A 14654-nucleotide genomic window follows, 5' to 3' on the forward strand; every position below is an offset into this window, starting at 1 on the left:
ACGCATGCGCGGGCCGGGATGCCCCTCAGCCGCCCCGCGAAGTGATACAGCGGGGCGGCGGAAGGACAAAGAGTGCGCGGGAATCGGACCCGCTGCCCGCGATCGGTGCCCACCGATCGCGGGCCCATGGCACCCTTGGCACGGCCGTGCCAATCGGTGCCATGGTTTTCAAAATCGGGACTTTACGGCCGTTTTTACGAACGGCCAGACCAGTGTGTTTGCCGTTCGTAAAAACAGCCGTAAAGGGCTTGGAATTCGGCCCATCGGCCAGCTGAGAATCGCTGCTGGCCGTAAAAAAAACGGCGGCAGCGATTCATGTCAGGAGTCGGGCGTGGGGGGGGGGGGGGGGAGAATAGCGGGAGGGCGTCAGACTAGCGTGGCCGTAAAATTTTACGAACCCCGCTATTCTCCGCACCGTCGTGAGTGCGGAGAATTGCGCCCTATGTCCCTACGCTGGGAACGGAGACTCGCGGGAGCGGCGCGGACCCCATTTCCAGGTTGACGACAATTCTCCGCTCCTGCACCAAACGTGATTTTAGTGCAAAGGCTGGGAGAATGCAGCCCCGGTGGGAGAATGCAGCCCCGGGTGGGAGAATGCAGCCCCCGGTGGGAGAATGCAGCCCCCGGTGGGAGATTGCAGCCCCGGGTGGGAGAATGCAGCCCCGGGTGGGAGAATGCAGCCCCAGGTGGGAGAATGCAGCCCCCGGTGGGAGAATGCAGCCCCCGGTGGGAGAATGCAGCCCCAGGCTGGGAGAATGGAGCCCCAGGTGGGAGAATGCAGCCCCAGGTGGGAGAATGCAGCCCCGGGTGGGAGAATGCAGCCCCAGGCTGGGAGAATGCAGCCCCCGGTGGGAGAATGCAGCCGCAGGCTGGGAGAATGCAGCCCCAGGCTGGGAGAATGCAGCCCCAGGTGGGAGAATGCAGCCCCCGGTGGGAGAATGCAGCCCCAGGTGGGAGAATGCAGCCCCAGGTGGGAGAATGCAGCCCCAGGCTGGGAGAATGCAGCCCCGGGTGGGAGAATGCAGCCCCAGGTGGGAGAATGCAGCCCCAGGTGGGAGAATGCAGCCCCCGGTGGGAGAATGCATCCCCGGGTGGGAGAATGCAGCCCCGGGTGGGAGAATGCAGCCCCCGGTGGGAGAATGCAGCCCCGGGTGGGAGAATGCAGCCCCGGGTGGGAGAATGCAGCCCCCGGTGGGAGAATGGAGCCCCAGGTGGGAGAATGCAGCCCCCGGTGGGAGAATGCAGCCCCAGGCTGGGAGAATGCAGCCCCAGGTGGGAGAATGCATCCCCGGGTGGGAGAATGCAGCCCCAGGTGGGAGAATGCAGCCCAGGTGGGAGAATGCAGCCCCCGGTGGGAGAATGCAGCCCCAGGTGGGAGAATGCAACCCCGGGTGGGAGAATGCAGCCCCCGGTGGGAGAATGCAGCCCCCGGTGGGAGAATGCAGCCCCGGGTGGGAGAATGCAGCCCCGGGTGGGAGAATGCAGCCCCCGGTGGGAGAATGCAGGCCCCGGGTGGGAGAATGCAGCCCCGGTGGGAGAATGGAGCCCCAGGTGGGAGAATGCAGCCCCCGGTGGGAGAATGCAGCCCCAGGCTGGGAGAATGCAACCCCAGGTGGGAGAATGCAGCCCCAGGCTGGGAGAATGCAGCCCCAGGTGGGAGAATGCATCCCCGGGTGGGAGAATGCAGCCCCAGGTGGGAGAATGCAGCCCCCGGTGGGAGAATGCAGCCCCAGGCTGGGAGAATGCAGCCCCAGGCTGGGAGAATGCAGCCCCAGGCTGGGAGAATGCAGCCCCAGGTGGGAGAATGCAGCCCCAGGTGGGAGAATGCAGCCCCAGGCTGGGAGAATGCAGCCCCAGGTGTGTGACTGAGCTCTCAGCTGGGTCTGATATCAATATTTATTGTGACCAGTTCAACCTACCGCCTGCTCGAAACCTGAGACAGGGAGAGACACAATCTACACAGATTTACAAACAGACAGGGAGCTCACAGAGATAGATACACAATCTATCCAGATATACAGACAGATCTCACAGAGATAGATACACAATCTATCCAGATATACAGACAGATCTCACAGAGATAGATACACAATCTATCCAGATATACAGACAGATCTCACAGAGATAGATACACAATCTATCCAGATATACAGACAGATCTCACAGAGATAGATACACAATCCATACAGATATACAGACATATCTCACAAAGATAGATACACAATCCATACAGATATATAGACAGGGAGCTCACAGAGATAGATACACAATCCATACAGATAGACAGACAGATCTCACAGAGATAGATACACAATCCATACAGATATACAGACAGGGAGCTCACAGACATAGATACACAATCCATACAGATATACAGACAGATCTCACAGAGATAGACAATCCATACAGATATACAGACAGGGAGCTCACAGAGATAGATACACAATCCATACAGATATACACACAGGGAGCTCACAGAGATAGATACACAATCTATCCAGATATACAGACAGATCTCACAGAGATAGATACACAATCCACACAGATATACAGACAGGGAGCTCACAGAGATAGATACACAATCTATCCAGATATACAGACAGATCTCACAGAGATAGATACACAATCCACACAGATATACAGACAGGGAGCTCACAGAGATAGACACACAATCCGCCCAGATATACAGAAAGAGAACTCACCGAGATAGATACACAATCCATACAGATATACAGACAGATCTCACAGAGATAGATACACAATCCATACAGATATACAGATGGGGAGCTCACAGATAGATACACAATCCATACAGATATACAGACAGATCTCACAGAGATAGATACACAATCCATACAGATATACAGACAGAGAACGCACAGAGATAGATACACAATCCATACAGATATACAGACAGATCTCACAGAGATAGATACACAATCCATACAGATATACAGACAGATCTCACAGAGATAGATACACAATCCATACAGATATACAGACAGGGAGCTCACAGAGATAGATACACAATCCACACAGATATACAGACAGATCTCACAGAGATAGATACACAATCCATACAGATATACAGACAGATCTCACAGAGATAGATACACAATCCATACAGATATACAGACAGATCTCACAGAGTTAGATACACAATCTATCCAGATATACAGACAGGGAGCTCACAGAGATAGATACACAATCCATACAGATATACAGACAGATCTCACAGAGTTAGATACAAACTCGGCACAGGTTTACAGAGTTCAGGCACACACACAGACACGTACCAGTATAACAGGGACAAGCCATCAAAGCGTTCCGCTTCCTCGGAGTGTGGCAGTAAGGACATGATGTGCTGAGGGGTGACAGAGCTCCCGGGGGAATGGAGATTGTCTTGCTGGAAGTGTCTGTGTCAGTGCTGGGCTGCTGCCTGCAGCATAGCAGGGCTGTGGGCTGTGGGGGAGGGGGATTACAGTGCTGTGGAGGAGGGGGATTACAGGGCTGTGGGCTGTGGGGGAGGGGGATTACAGGGCTGTGGGCTGTGGGGGAGGGGGATTACAGTGCTGTGGAGGAGGGGGATTACAGGGCTGTGGGCTGTGGGGGAGGGGGATTACAGGGCTGTGGGGGAGGGGGATTACAGGGCTGTGGGCTGTGGGGGAGGGGGATTACAGGGCTGTGGGGGAGGGGGATTACAGGGCTGGGGGGGAGGGGGATTACAGGGCTGTGGGCTGTGGGGGAGGGGGATTACAGGGCTGTGGGGGAGGGGGATTACAGGGCTGTGGGGGAGGGGGATTACAGGGCTGTGGGCTGTGGGGGAGGGGGATTACAGGGCTGTGGGGGAGGGGGATTACAGGGCTGGGGGAGGGGGATTACAGGGCTGTGGGCTGTGGGGGAGGGGGATTACAGGGCTGTGGGCTGTAGGGGAGGGGGATTACAGGGCTGTGGGGGAGGGGGATTACAGGGCTGTGGGGGAGGGGGATTACAGGGCTGTGGGCTGTGGGGGAGGGGGATTACAGGGCTGTGGGGGAGGGGGATTACAGGGCTGTGGGGGAGGGAGATTACAGGGCTGTGGGGGAGGGGGATTACAGGGCTATGGGGGAGTGGGATTACAGGGCTGTGGGCTATGGGGAGGGGGTTTACAGGGCTGTGGGGGAGGGGGATTACAGGGCAATGGGGCAGGGGGATTACAGGGCTGTGGGGGAGGGGGATTACAGGGCTGGGGGCTGTGGGGGATTACAGATCCGTGGGGGAGGGGGATTACAGGGCTGTGGGGGAGGGGGATTACAGGCCTGTGGGCTGTGGGGGAGGGGGATTACAGGGCTGTGGGGGAGGGGGATTAAAGGGCTGTGGGCTGTGGGGGAGGGGGATTACTGGGCTGTGGGGGAGGGGTATTACAGGGCAGTGGGGATTACAGGGCTGTGGGCGAGGGGGATTAAAGGGCTGTGGGGGAGGGGTATTACAGGGCTGTGGGGATTACAGGGCTGTGGGGGAGGGGATTACAGGGTTGTGGGGGAGGGGGATTATAGGGATGTGGGGGAGGGGGATTACAGGGCTATGGGGGAGGGGATTACAGGGCTGTGGGGGAGGGGGATTACAGGGCTGTGGGGGAGGGGGATTACAGGGCTGTGGGGGAGGGGGATTACAGGGCTGTGGGGGAGGGGGATTATAGGGCTGTGGGGGAGGGGGATTACAGGGCTGTGGGGGAGGGGGATTATAGGGCTGTGGGGGAGGGGGATTACAGGGCTGGGTGGCGGGGGATTACAGGGCTGGGGGGGAGGGGGATTACAGGGCTGTGGGGGAGGGGATTACAGGGCTGTGGAGGAGGGGGATTACAGGGCTGTGGACTGTGGGGGAGGGGGATTACAGGCCTGTGGGGGAGGGGGATTACAGGGCTGTGGGGGAGGGGGATTACAGGGCTGTGGAGGAGGGGGATTACAGGGCTGTGGGCTGTGGGGGAGGGGGATTACAGGGCTGTGGGGGAGGGGATTACAGGGCTGTGGGGGAGGGGGATTACAGGGCTGTGGGCTGTGGGGGAGGGGGATTACAGGGCTGGGGCTGTGGGGGATTACAGGGCTGTGGGCTGTGGGGGAGGGGGATTACAGGGCTCTGGGCTGTGTGGGAGGGGGTTTACAGGGCTGGGGGGAGGGGGATTACAGGACTGTGGGCTGTGGGGGAGGGGGATTACAGGGCTGTGGGGGATTACAGGGCTATGGGGGAGGGGGATTACAGGGCTGTGGGGGAGGGTGGAATACAGGGCTGTGGAGGAATGGGGATTACAGGGCTGTGGGGGAGGGGGGTTACAGGTCTGAGGGGGAGGGGATTACAGGGCTGTGGGGAGGGGGATTACAGGGCTGTGGGGGAGGGGGATTACAGGGCTGTGGGGGAGGGGGACTACAGGGCTGTGGGGGAGGGGGAGGGGGATTACAGGGCTGTGGGGGAGGGGGATTACAGGGCTGTGGGCTGTGGGGGAGGGGGATTACAGGGCTGTGGGTTGTGGAGGAGGGGGATTACAGGGCCATGATCTTATTGAGTGGTGGAGCAAGCTTGAGGGGCCGAATGGCGTACTCCTGTTACAGATATGCGCAGGGATCGCAAAGAGGCAGATACGCAGCCGCACACACACACACGTACCAGTATAACAGGGACAAGCCATCAAAGTGCTCCGCTTCCTCAGACTGTGGCAATAAGGACATGATGAGCTGACCACTGGGGTGCAGATGCTGCCTTAGCTGCTGAACTGTTCCAACATTTCCTCTTTTTATCTCTTTCAATGATGTTGACTGAGGGATAAGTTCTTCTAATCAATATTGGCCAAGGAGAGGATCACACCAGCTTTATTAGGCCCTGTGTCTGAAATTTGAAAGGATTTGAACTGTTTCATATTTAATAATTTGCCAAATCCTTTCCATGAACTCCAGTTGACTGCAGTTACTGGATTTAATATTTTCCCAGACGCTGTCAGTGTAAAGTGAGGGTAATCTCTCCTTTGGGTACTTAAATAATCAGTGAGTTTCAACAAACACCAATCCGATTCTGTGGATGATGGAATAACAATGTGACTTCCACATATTATACACCCAGGGATGGCTTCACTCCTGTCTGTCTACTATACACCCAGGGATGGCTTCACTCCTGTCTGTCTTTACTATACACCCAGGGAAGGCTTCACTCCTGTCTGTCTTTACTATACACCCAGGGAAGGCTTCACTCCTGTCTGTCTTTACTATACACCCAGGGAAGGCTTCGCTCCTGTCTGTCTTTACTATACACCCAGGGAAGGCTTCGCTCCTGTCTGTCTTTACTATACACCCAGGGATGGCTTCGCTCCTGTCTGTCTACTATACACCCAGGGAAGGCTTCACTCCTGTCTGTCTTTACTATACACCCAGGGAAGGCTTCGCTCCTGTCTGTCTTTACTATACACCCAGGGAAGGCTTTGCTCCTGTCTGTCTTTACTATACACCCAGGGAAGGCTTTGCTCCTGTCTGTCTTTACTATACACCCAGGGAAGGCTTCGCTCCTGTCTGTCTTTACTATACACCCAGGGAAGGCTTTGCTCCTGTCTGTCTTTACTATACACCCAGGGATGGCTTCGCTCCTGTCTGTCTACTATACACCCAGGGAAGGCTTCACTCCTGTCTGTCTACTATACACCCAGGGATGGCTTCACTCCTGTCTGTCTTTACTATACACCCAGGGAAGGCTTCACTCCTGTCTGTCTTTACTATACACCCAGGGAAGGCTTCGCTCCTGTCTGGCTACTATACACCCAGGGATGGCTTCACTCCTGTCTCTCTTTACTATGCACCCAGGGAAGGCTTCACTCCTGTCTGTCTTTACTATACACCCAGGGAAGGCTTCGCCCCTGTCTGTCTTTACTATACACCCAGGGAAGGCTTCACTCCTGTCTCTCTTTACTATACACCCAGGGAAGGCTTCGCTCCTGTCTGTCTTTACTATACACCCAGGGAAGGCTTCGCTCCTGTCTGTCTTTACTATACACCCAGGAAAGGCTTCGCTCCTGTCTGTCTACTATACACCCAGGGAAGGCTTCTCTCCTGTCTGTCTACTATACACCCAGGGAAGGCTTCGCTCCTGTCTGTCTTTACTATGCACCCAGGGATGTCTTCACTCCTGTCTGTCTTTACTAGACACCCAAGGAAGGTTTCGCTCCTGACGTCTTTACTATACACCCAGGGAAGGCTTCTCTCCTGTCTGTCTACTATACACCCAGGGAAGGCTTCGCTCCTGTCTCTCTTTACTATGCACCCAGGGAAGGCTTCGCTCCTGACGTCTTTACTATACACCCAGGGAAGGCTTCTCTCCTGTCTGTCTACTATACACCCAGGGAAGGCTTCGCTCCTGTCTCTCTTTACTATACACCCAGGGAAGGCTTCGCTCCTGTCTCTCTTTACTATGCACCCAGGGAAGGCTTCGCTCCTGTCTCTCTTTACTATACACCCAGGGATGGCTTCGCTCCTGTCTGTCTACTATACACCCAGGGAAGGCTTCGCTCCTGTCTGTCTTTACTATACACCCAGGGAAGGCTTCGCTCCTGTCTGTCTTTACTATACACCCAGGGATGGCTTCGCTCCTGTCTGTCTACTATACACCCAGGAAAGGCTTCGCTCCTGTCTGTCTACTATACACCCAGGAAAGGCTTCGCTCCTGTCTGTCTTTACTATACACCCAGGGAAGGCTTCGCTCCTGTCTGTCTTTACTATACACCCAGGGAAGGCTTCGCTCCTGTCTGTCTTTACTATACACCCAGGGAAGGCTTTGTTCCTGTCTGTCTACTATACACCCAGGGAAGGCTTCGCTCCTGTCTGTCTTTACTATACACCCAGGGATGGCTTCACTCCTGTCTGTCTACTATACACCCAGGGATGGCTTCGCTCCTGTCTCTCTTTACTATACACCCAGGGAAGGCTTCGCTCCTGTCTGTCTACTATACACCCAGGGATGGCTTCACTCCTGTCTGTCTTTACTATACACCCAGGGAAGGCTTCGCTCCTGTCTGTCTTTACTATACACCCAGGGAAGGCTTCACTCCTGTCTGTCTTTACTATACACCCAGGGAAGGCTTCGCTCCTGTCTGTCTTTACTATACACCCAGGGATGGCTTCGCTCCTGTCTGTCTACTATACACCCAGGGAAGGCTTCGCTCCTGTCTGTCTTTACTATACACCCAGGGATGGCTTCACTCCTGTCTGTCTTTACTATACACCCAGGGAAGGCTTCGCTCCTGTCTGTCTTTACTATACACCCAGGGAAGGCTTCTCTCCTGTCTGTCTTTGTGTATTCTCCCACCTTTCATTTTTAAAAATAAATTTAGAGTACCCAATTACTTTGTTTTCAAATCAAGGGGCAATTTAGCGTGGCCAATCAACCTAACCTGCACATCTTTGGGTTGTGGAGGTGAGACCCACGCAGACACGGGGAGAATTGGCAAATACCAGACAGACAGTGACCCTGAGCCGGGATTCGAACCCGGATCCTCAGCGGCATGAAGCAACAGTGCTGCCCACTGTGCCACCATACTGCCCTTCTCCCACAGTATATAACGAGGATTCATAATTGTACACTGTCACATCCTGTGTTACGATCACGGTTTGGAGCCCATTTAGAGCAGCAGGGTGGCGCAGTGGTTAGCACTGCTGCCTCACGGCGCCGAGGTCCCAGGTTCAAATCCCGGCTCTGGGTCACTGTCTGTGTGGAGTTTGCACATTCGCCCCTTGTCTGCGTGGGTTTCGCCCCCACAACCCAAAGATGTGCAGGGTAGGTGGATTGGCCAAGCTAAATTTCCCCTTAATTGGAAAAAAAGTTATTGGGTACTCTAAATTTATTAAAAAAAAAGTTTGGAGCCCATTTTAAGCACTTAAGGTGAACATGCACTCCACTCCGAACCTAAGTGTGGGTGGACTTCTCGTCCGAATCCCTCCAAGCTGATTGCCACTTGCGAGTTTCCAAACTCCACTCCCAAATACGCACTTTAAAAAATTTCTTTTAAATCAAGTATGCTTTCCCTTAGCGGTTAGCATTCTGAAATCCAGACCAGGTTTTCCAAATGACACTTTTAAACAAAGCTTCCACTCCACTTTTAACAGGAAATCTAGTCCAGGATTTTATACCAACCCCTTTAAGATTTCCCTGTCTTGGCTGCGGTGCAAACTGCTCTCGATGTCCAGGCTGTATTAAAATGACATCAAATTTTTCATCCAGCTCTGAAGTCTGCTGTCCCACTTTAAATCTAGTTACTGCAATTGTCTCTTTAACTCAGAACACTTTGTTTACTCTTCCTTGAATTGTTCTAAACAATACCTTGGTCTCTGTTCTCTTAACTTCAGGTGTCTTAAAAGTTATTTCTGTCGCAATTCCCTGGATACCTGGGTTGTATCTTGTTCCTTAGCAAGCTTATATTGCAGTTCCCTTGTCCTGTATAGTGTCCTGGCAGAGTTGAGAGCTGTTCCGTCTTCAGTGACCTGTCTCTAACTGCCCACAAATTCAGCTAAAACTAAAACTTAAACATTTCTCTAAACGTTACAGATTCTAAGCAACCACTGCTGGTTTATTTATTCTTCACCTCCTACCCCTCTCTAAGCACAATAAGATCACAGTTGGAACTGAAACCAACCCCCACACATACAAACACCTTTGTCCAGCATGGACTATAGGTTTTACCCTCCCAGCCACAGAAACATTAAATTAAACTCACTTAAAACTTCTTTTATTTTCATAACACCTGAAAATCTTCACGAAGAACAAATTGCTTTGGAGGTGCCGTCACTATTCTGTCGGCTTTAAGAGGGCGCCCATTTCACTCCCGCCTCGAATGCTATGGTTAGTGTGTGTCTTTCAGCATATGCTTGTCCACGTAGAAATAGGAAGAGAGTATTCCTGGCCGGTACTGAATGATCCAGGAGAGAGTACATTACATGGGAACATAAACAAAGCACTGTTTGTTCATCTCTTATCACCGTACAAACTCCCAGCGCGAAAGACAAGAGATGTGGATGGGAGTCTTTTACAGAGAGAACTTTCACACCGCAGAGGCAGTTAACCTAAGACAGCATGCTCAAGGCTCTAATCGGAGCGGCCAGACCAACATGAATGGAAAGGGAGGACAAATAAGGCATAATGGGGAAAGAGTAACATTGCACTACAAGAAGTTGCATTTATATAGCGCCCTCAGGCACCTCATAGCGAGCATAGGTATGAGAGCATAGTGGTAATGTTCCTGGAATAGGAATTCAGGGAGACTCCTGGATTAATGATCCAGAGTTCCGATCCCAGCACGGCAGCTGGGATATTCATTCATGACATCTGGAATGTTACTTTAGCATGCCTGCACACCAACACTGTTTTTTACCCTTTCTGGAATAGTTTGGGTGAGGTAGTGGAAGGAGTCCCGAGCTGATTGTCAGCCCGTTGACCCCCCCCCCCCCCCCCCCCTCGTTGAACCGTGGTCAACAAGTCCCGTCGCTGGATTCAAAACCGGATCTTCTGCTCCAGCGGTAGGGGGCGCTACCTCTGTGCTACCCGGCCGACTGACTGAAAACTAGTCTCAGTGATGGTGACTATTAAACTAGCAGATTGTTGTAAAAAACCCATCTGGTTCACTAATGTCCTTTCGGGAAGGAAATCTGCCATCCTTCCCCGGTCTGGCCTACATGTGACTCCAGTTGTTGATTCAGTTACATCAAGAAGGCACTTCGTCGCCACTCTCTCAAGGGCAATGGGCAGTGGGCAATAAAAGCTGCTCTTACTATGGGTGGCAGGGTAGCACAGTGGATAGCACTGTTGCTTCACGGCGCCAGGGTCCCGGGTTCGATTCCCGGCTTGGGTCACTGTCTGTGCGGAGTCTGCACGTTCTCCCCGTGTCTGCGTGGGTTTCCTCCGGGTTCTCCGGTTTCTTCCCACAAGTCCCGAAAAACGTGCTGTTAGGTGAATTGGACATTCTGAATTCTCCCTCAGTGTACCCGAACAGGCCACGGAATGTGGCAACTAGGGGCTTTTCACAGTAACTTAATTGCAGTGTTAATGCGAGCCTACTTGTGACACTAATAAAATTATTATTAGTAATGACACCCAGAGTATTAAACAAATGGCAATATACCACTGAGTTTTACAGAAGAATATCAGACGCAGTGGTTTTGCCATCAACTCACATGGATTCTCCGTTTCTGAGGCTAAGTAATGAAATGAAAATGAAAATCGCTTATTGTCACAAGTAGGCTCCAATGAAGTTCCTGTGAAAAGCCCCTAGTCGCCACATTCCAGCGCCTGTTCGGGGAGGCTGTTACGGGAATCGAACCGTGCTGCTGGCCTACTTGGTCTGCTTTCAAAGCCAGCGATTTAGCCCAGTGAGCTAAACAGCCCCTAGTGAGCTAAACAGCCCCTGTCGGCGCCAATAGAGAATCTGTGGTTTTCCACCACATGGAGTTCCGGTACCGGTGAGGGGACAGCTGACAAGCTGCAGCCGCACACGCCTACACCGCACTGGAAAACATGGTGCCGACCATGCTGGACCGCGTACCCACCCACCCCGACCCCACCCCCTGGCCATCCCCCACCACTCCTCCCAGCCCTAGCTGAACCCCCCCCTCCCCGGCCAGCGGCACGCATCCCGGCCGAGTGTGGCGGCGCAGGACACTGTCCGCAGCCGGCATGCCAGGTCCTTGACCCCTGGGATGACACGTGGCCCATGCTGTCGGGAACTCGGCCCAACGGGGGCGGGTTGATAACACTCCGACGGGGTTGCGACTGCGCGCGCCGCGTGTCCAGATGACAGATGATTTGGAGGGGGCGGAGCATCGCAAGCCGGCGCCTGCCCCGATTTCGGTGTTGGGAGCCATTCTCCGCCCGATCGCCGTTCTCGATTTTGGAGTAGGGCTACGGAGAATCCTGCTCCCGATCTCTGGAAGGAGCTGATCTCAGCACTCACCTTTCTGGAAGCCTGGATACCATCAATGTGAAAGAGATCCCCTCCAGCCAATCAATAAGATCCTATGAAAGAAACAAATTTGAATGCCTCGCCATATAATGACACTTCCTACACCCCATCCCAGCCAGCACAAGGGGAATGCAGAGGTTGGAGAAAGGAACCTGCAACTTATCTTCAATCCTCCCACTATAAAAGAGAAATCAGCAGTCTCTCTATATCTATCCATGATATATTAAAGCTCTTCCTTCTGTGTGAACTTCCTGTTAGCTTCCCCATCATAAATTCCTCTATTTATAATGGAACATTGCTATGTAAACGTGTTACGCTGTAATTGCACCTTCTTACCAGTCGTGGTGCTGTAGCATGCTTTTTGCTTTTAGCAGCTCCTCAGCCTCCACTGTAGAGAAATTACTATCCTCCAACCAAATCTACTTTCTGTTTCCCTAAATTGGTGAAAGCTTTACTTTGAACTGTAAATAGTAGAATTACAAACTCAAAGTCTGAACTACAGAGCAGAATGTTGACTAATTTCTTGTCAGTTAGTTTAGGAATCATGAGATGGCAAAACACCAAGGCCCATCGAGCTCCCCTTCTACCTCCTTAGTAGTCACACGATACAATGAGGATGCTTTAAAACGGGGATGAAATCTGAGGAGTGGTTCAATTTCTCCAGCCTCCTGGTTTAGCTGAAAGTCGCAGTCGGTTTATGTAATGTTGTGGTGTGGGCAAAGCCTTCTGAGGAAACCAAATTGAAGACCCAGTGTTGAAGGTGATCAGAGTAGCAGGGCAGACAAGGGACAGAAAAGGCCCTGGTCAGTCACAGCATTTTAATAGCTTGTTGATTTGAGAGTTATCCCGTGTGTGGCACTCTATCCTGTATGTTATCCCACATGTGACCCACTATCCTCTCCTGTGTGTTATCCCATGTGTGACACACTCTGTCCTCCGTGTTAACCCGTGTGCGACACACTCAGTCTTGTGTGTGACACACTCGGCCCTGTGTGTGACATGCTCTGTCCTGTATGTGACATGTTCTGGCCTGTGTATGACATGCTCTGTCCTGTGTGTGACACACTCTATCCTTTGTGTGACGCACCAGCTGCACCACACATAATACCGATAATACACCAGCCCCATCTGACAATGTAACCTCCTTACAGGAAGGCAGAGTCCTCAATGTGAGGTTGGGACAGGGTAATTAAGTGTACAGAACCTTATGCTTCTTCTGGGACTGTGAAATCCATATTTGAGTACAGTCCCATAGTCATTATACTGCACGACCAGTAATCCAGAGAACATCAGCTTAATTGGACCTTGGTTAGTTTAATCATTTCAATTCAGTTCTCTATTAAAGTCAGTAGATAAAAATATACTCTTAATAAAAGTGACCACTAGAGTGTTGGAATACTGTAAAAATATAACTGGTCCATTAGGGAAGGGGAACTGCTGCTTTACCCAATCCGGTCCATTACATGAGTTTATTCCATGCCAACTTGATTTGAGCTTGAACAGCTCTCAGAAATGGCAGGAGAGTGGAACAGACAGCAGGTTCCAGCTGGACAATGAGGGAACCAGCAGGTCCCAGCTGGACAACGACAGGGAACCAGCAGGTTCCAGCTGGGCAATGGGATGAACCAGCAGGTCCCAGGTGGGCAATGGAGGAACCAACAGGTCCCAGCTCGACAATGGAGGAGCCAGCAGGTCCCAGCTGGACAATGACAGGGAACCAGCAGGTCTCAGCTGGACAATGAGGGAACCAGCAGGTCCCAGCTGGACAATGACAGGGAATCAGCAGGTCCCAGCTGGACAATGAGGGAACCAACAGATCCCAGCTGGACAATGAGGGAACCAGCAGGTCCCAGCTGGACAATGACAGGGAACCAGCAGGCCCCAGCTGGACAATGACAGGGAACCAGCAGGTCTCAGCTGGACAATGAGGGAACCAGCAGGTCCCAGCTGGACAATGAGGGAACCAGCAGGTCCCAGCTGGACAATGGAGCAGCCAGCAGGTCCCAGCTGGACAATGAGGGAACCAGCAGGTCTCAGCTGGACAATGAGGGAACCAGCAGGACCCAGCTGGACAATGACAGGGAACCAGCAGGACAATGACAGGGAACCAGCAGGTCCCAGCTGGACAATGGAGCAGCCAGCAGGTCCCAGCTGGACAATGAGGGAACCAGCAGGTCCCAGCTGGACAATGACAGGGAACCAGCAGGTCCCAGCTGGACAATGAGGGAACCAGCAGGTCCCAGCTGGACAATGACAGGGAACCAGCAGGTCCCAGCTGGACAATGAGGGAACCAGCAGGACCCTCCAAGGTTTCCCCGATGGTTTTGTCCTGTTTTTTCACCCTTCCGTAACTTTGAAACGGGTTGCTGTCAGATTTTGTCGTTTGCCCACCTGCGGCCTGTCACTGGGCTCCGAGCCTCGGCCTCTGGTAGTCCCTGCTTCCCGCGCGGCCCCACAGAGTCTCGAAGACCGGCTCCCTTCCTGTGCGCAGGCGCCGCCGCGGGCCCTCTGGGTGTTGTAGTCCAGTCTGGCAGGACGCGCAGGCGCAGAGCCGAGGCAAGGCGGATATGACGCACTGGGGATATATGCTGAGATGGGGAGGGAGGGGGTACATGGGGAGATATTGGGGTGGGTGGGGGAGATATTGGGAGGGGGGAGATATTGGGAGGGGGGGGGAGATATTGGGAGGGGG

General features: G+C 53.0%; 1 protein-coding gene across 4 annotated transcripts in view; it reads right to left on the reverse strand.

The window, feature by feature from the left end:
* stxbp4 (syntaxin binding protein 4) overlaps positions 1-14444 on the reverse strand; it is a 260949-nt gene extending 246505 nt beyond the window's left edge. Inside the window, exons 1-2 of one of the 4 annotated variants that reach the window (XM_038777465.1) lie at positions 14354-14444; positions 11954-12015 (exon numbers count right to left, since the gene is read on the reverse strand). In XM_038777465.1, the coding sequence (XP_038633393.1) occupies positions 11954-11976 (23 nt within the window). In that variant the 5' untranslated portion in view covers positions 11977-12015; positions 14354-14444. Of the gene's footprint in view, positions 1-3296; positions 3477-5640; positions 5749-11953; positions 12016-14353 lie in introns of those variants that run through there. The other 3 variants (XM_038777464.1, XM_038777467.1, XM_038777463.1) reach the window with 3 other exon arrangements.
* Positions 14445-14654: the final 210 nt, after the last annotated feature.

Source organism: Scyliorhinus canicula, chromosome 18, assembly GCF_902713615.1.
Source record: "Scyliorhinus canicula chromosome 18, sScyCan1.1, whole genome shotgun sequence".
NCBI lineage: Eukaryota > Metazoa > Chordata > Chondrichthyes > Carcharhiniformes > Scyliorhinidae > Scyliorhinus > Scyliorhinus canicula.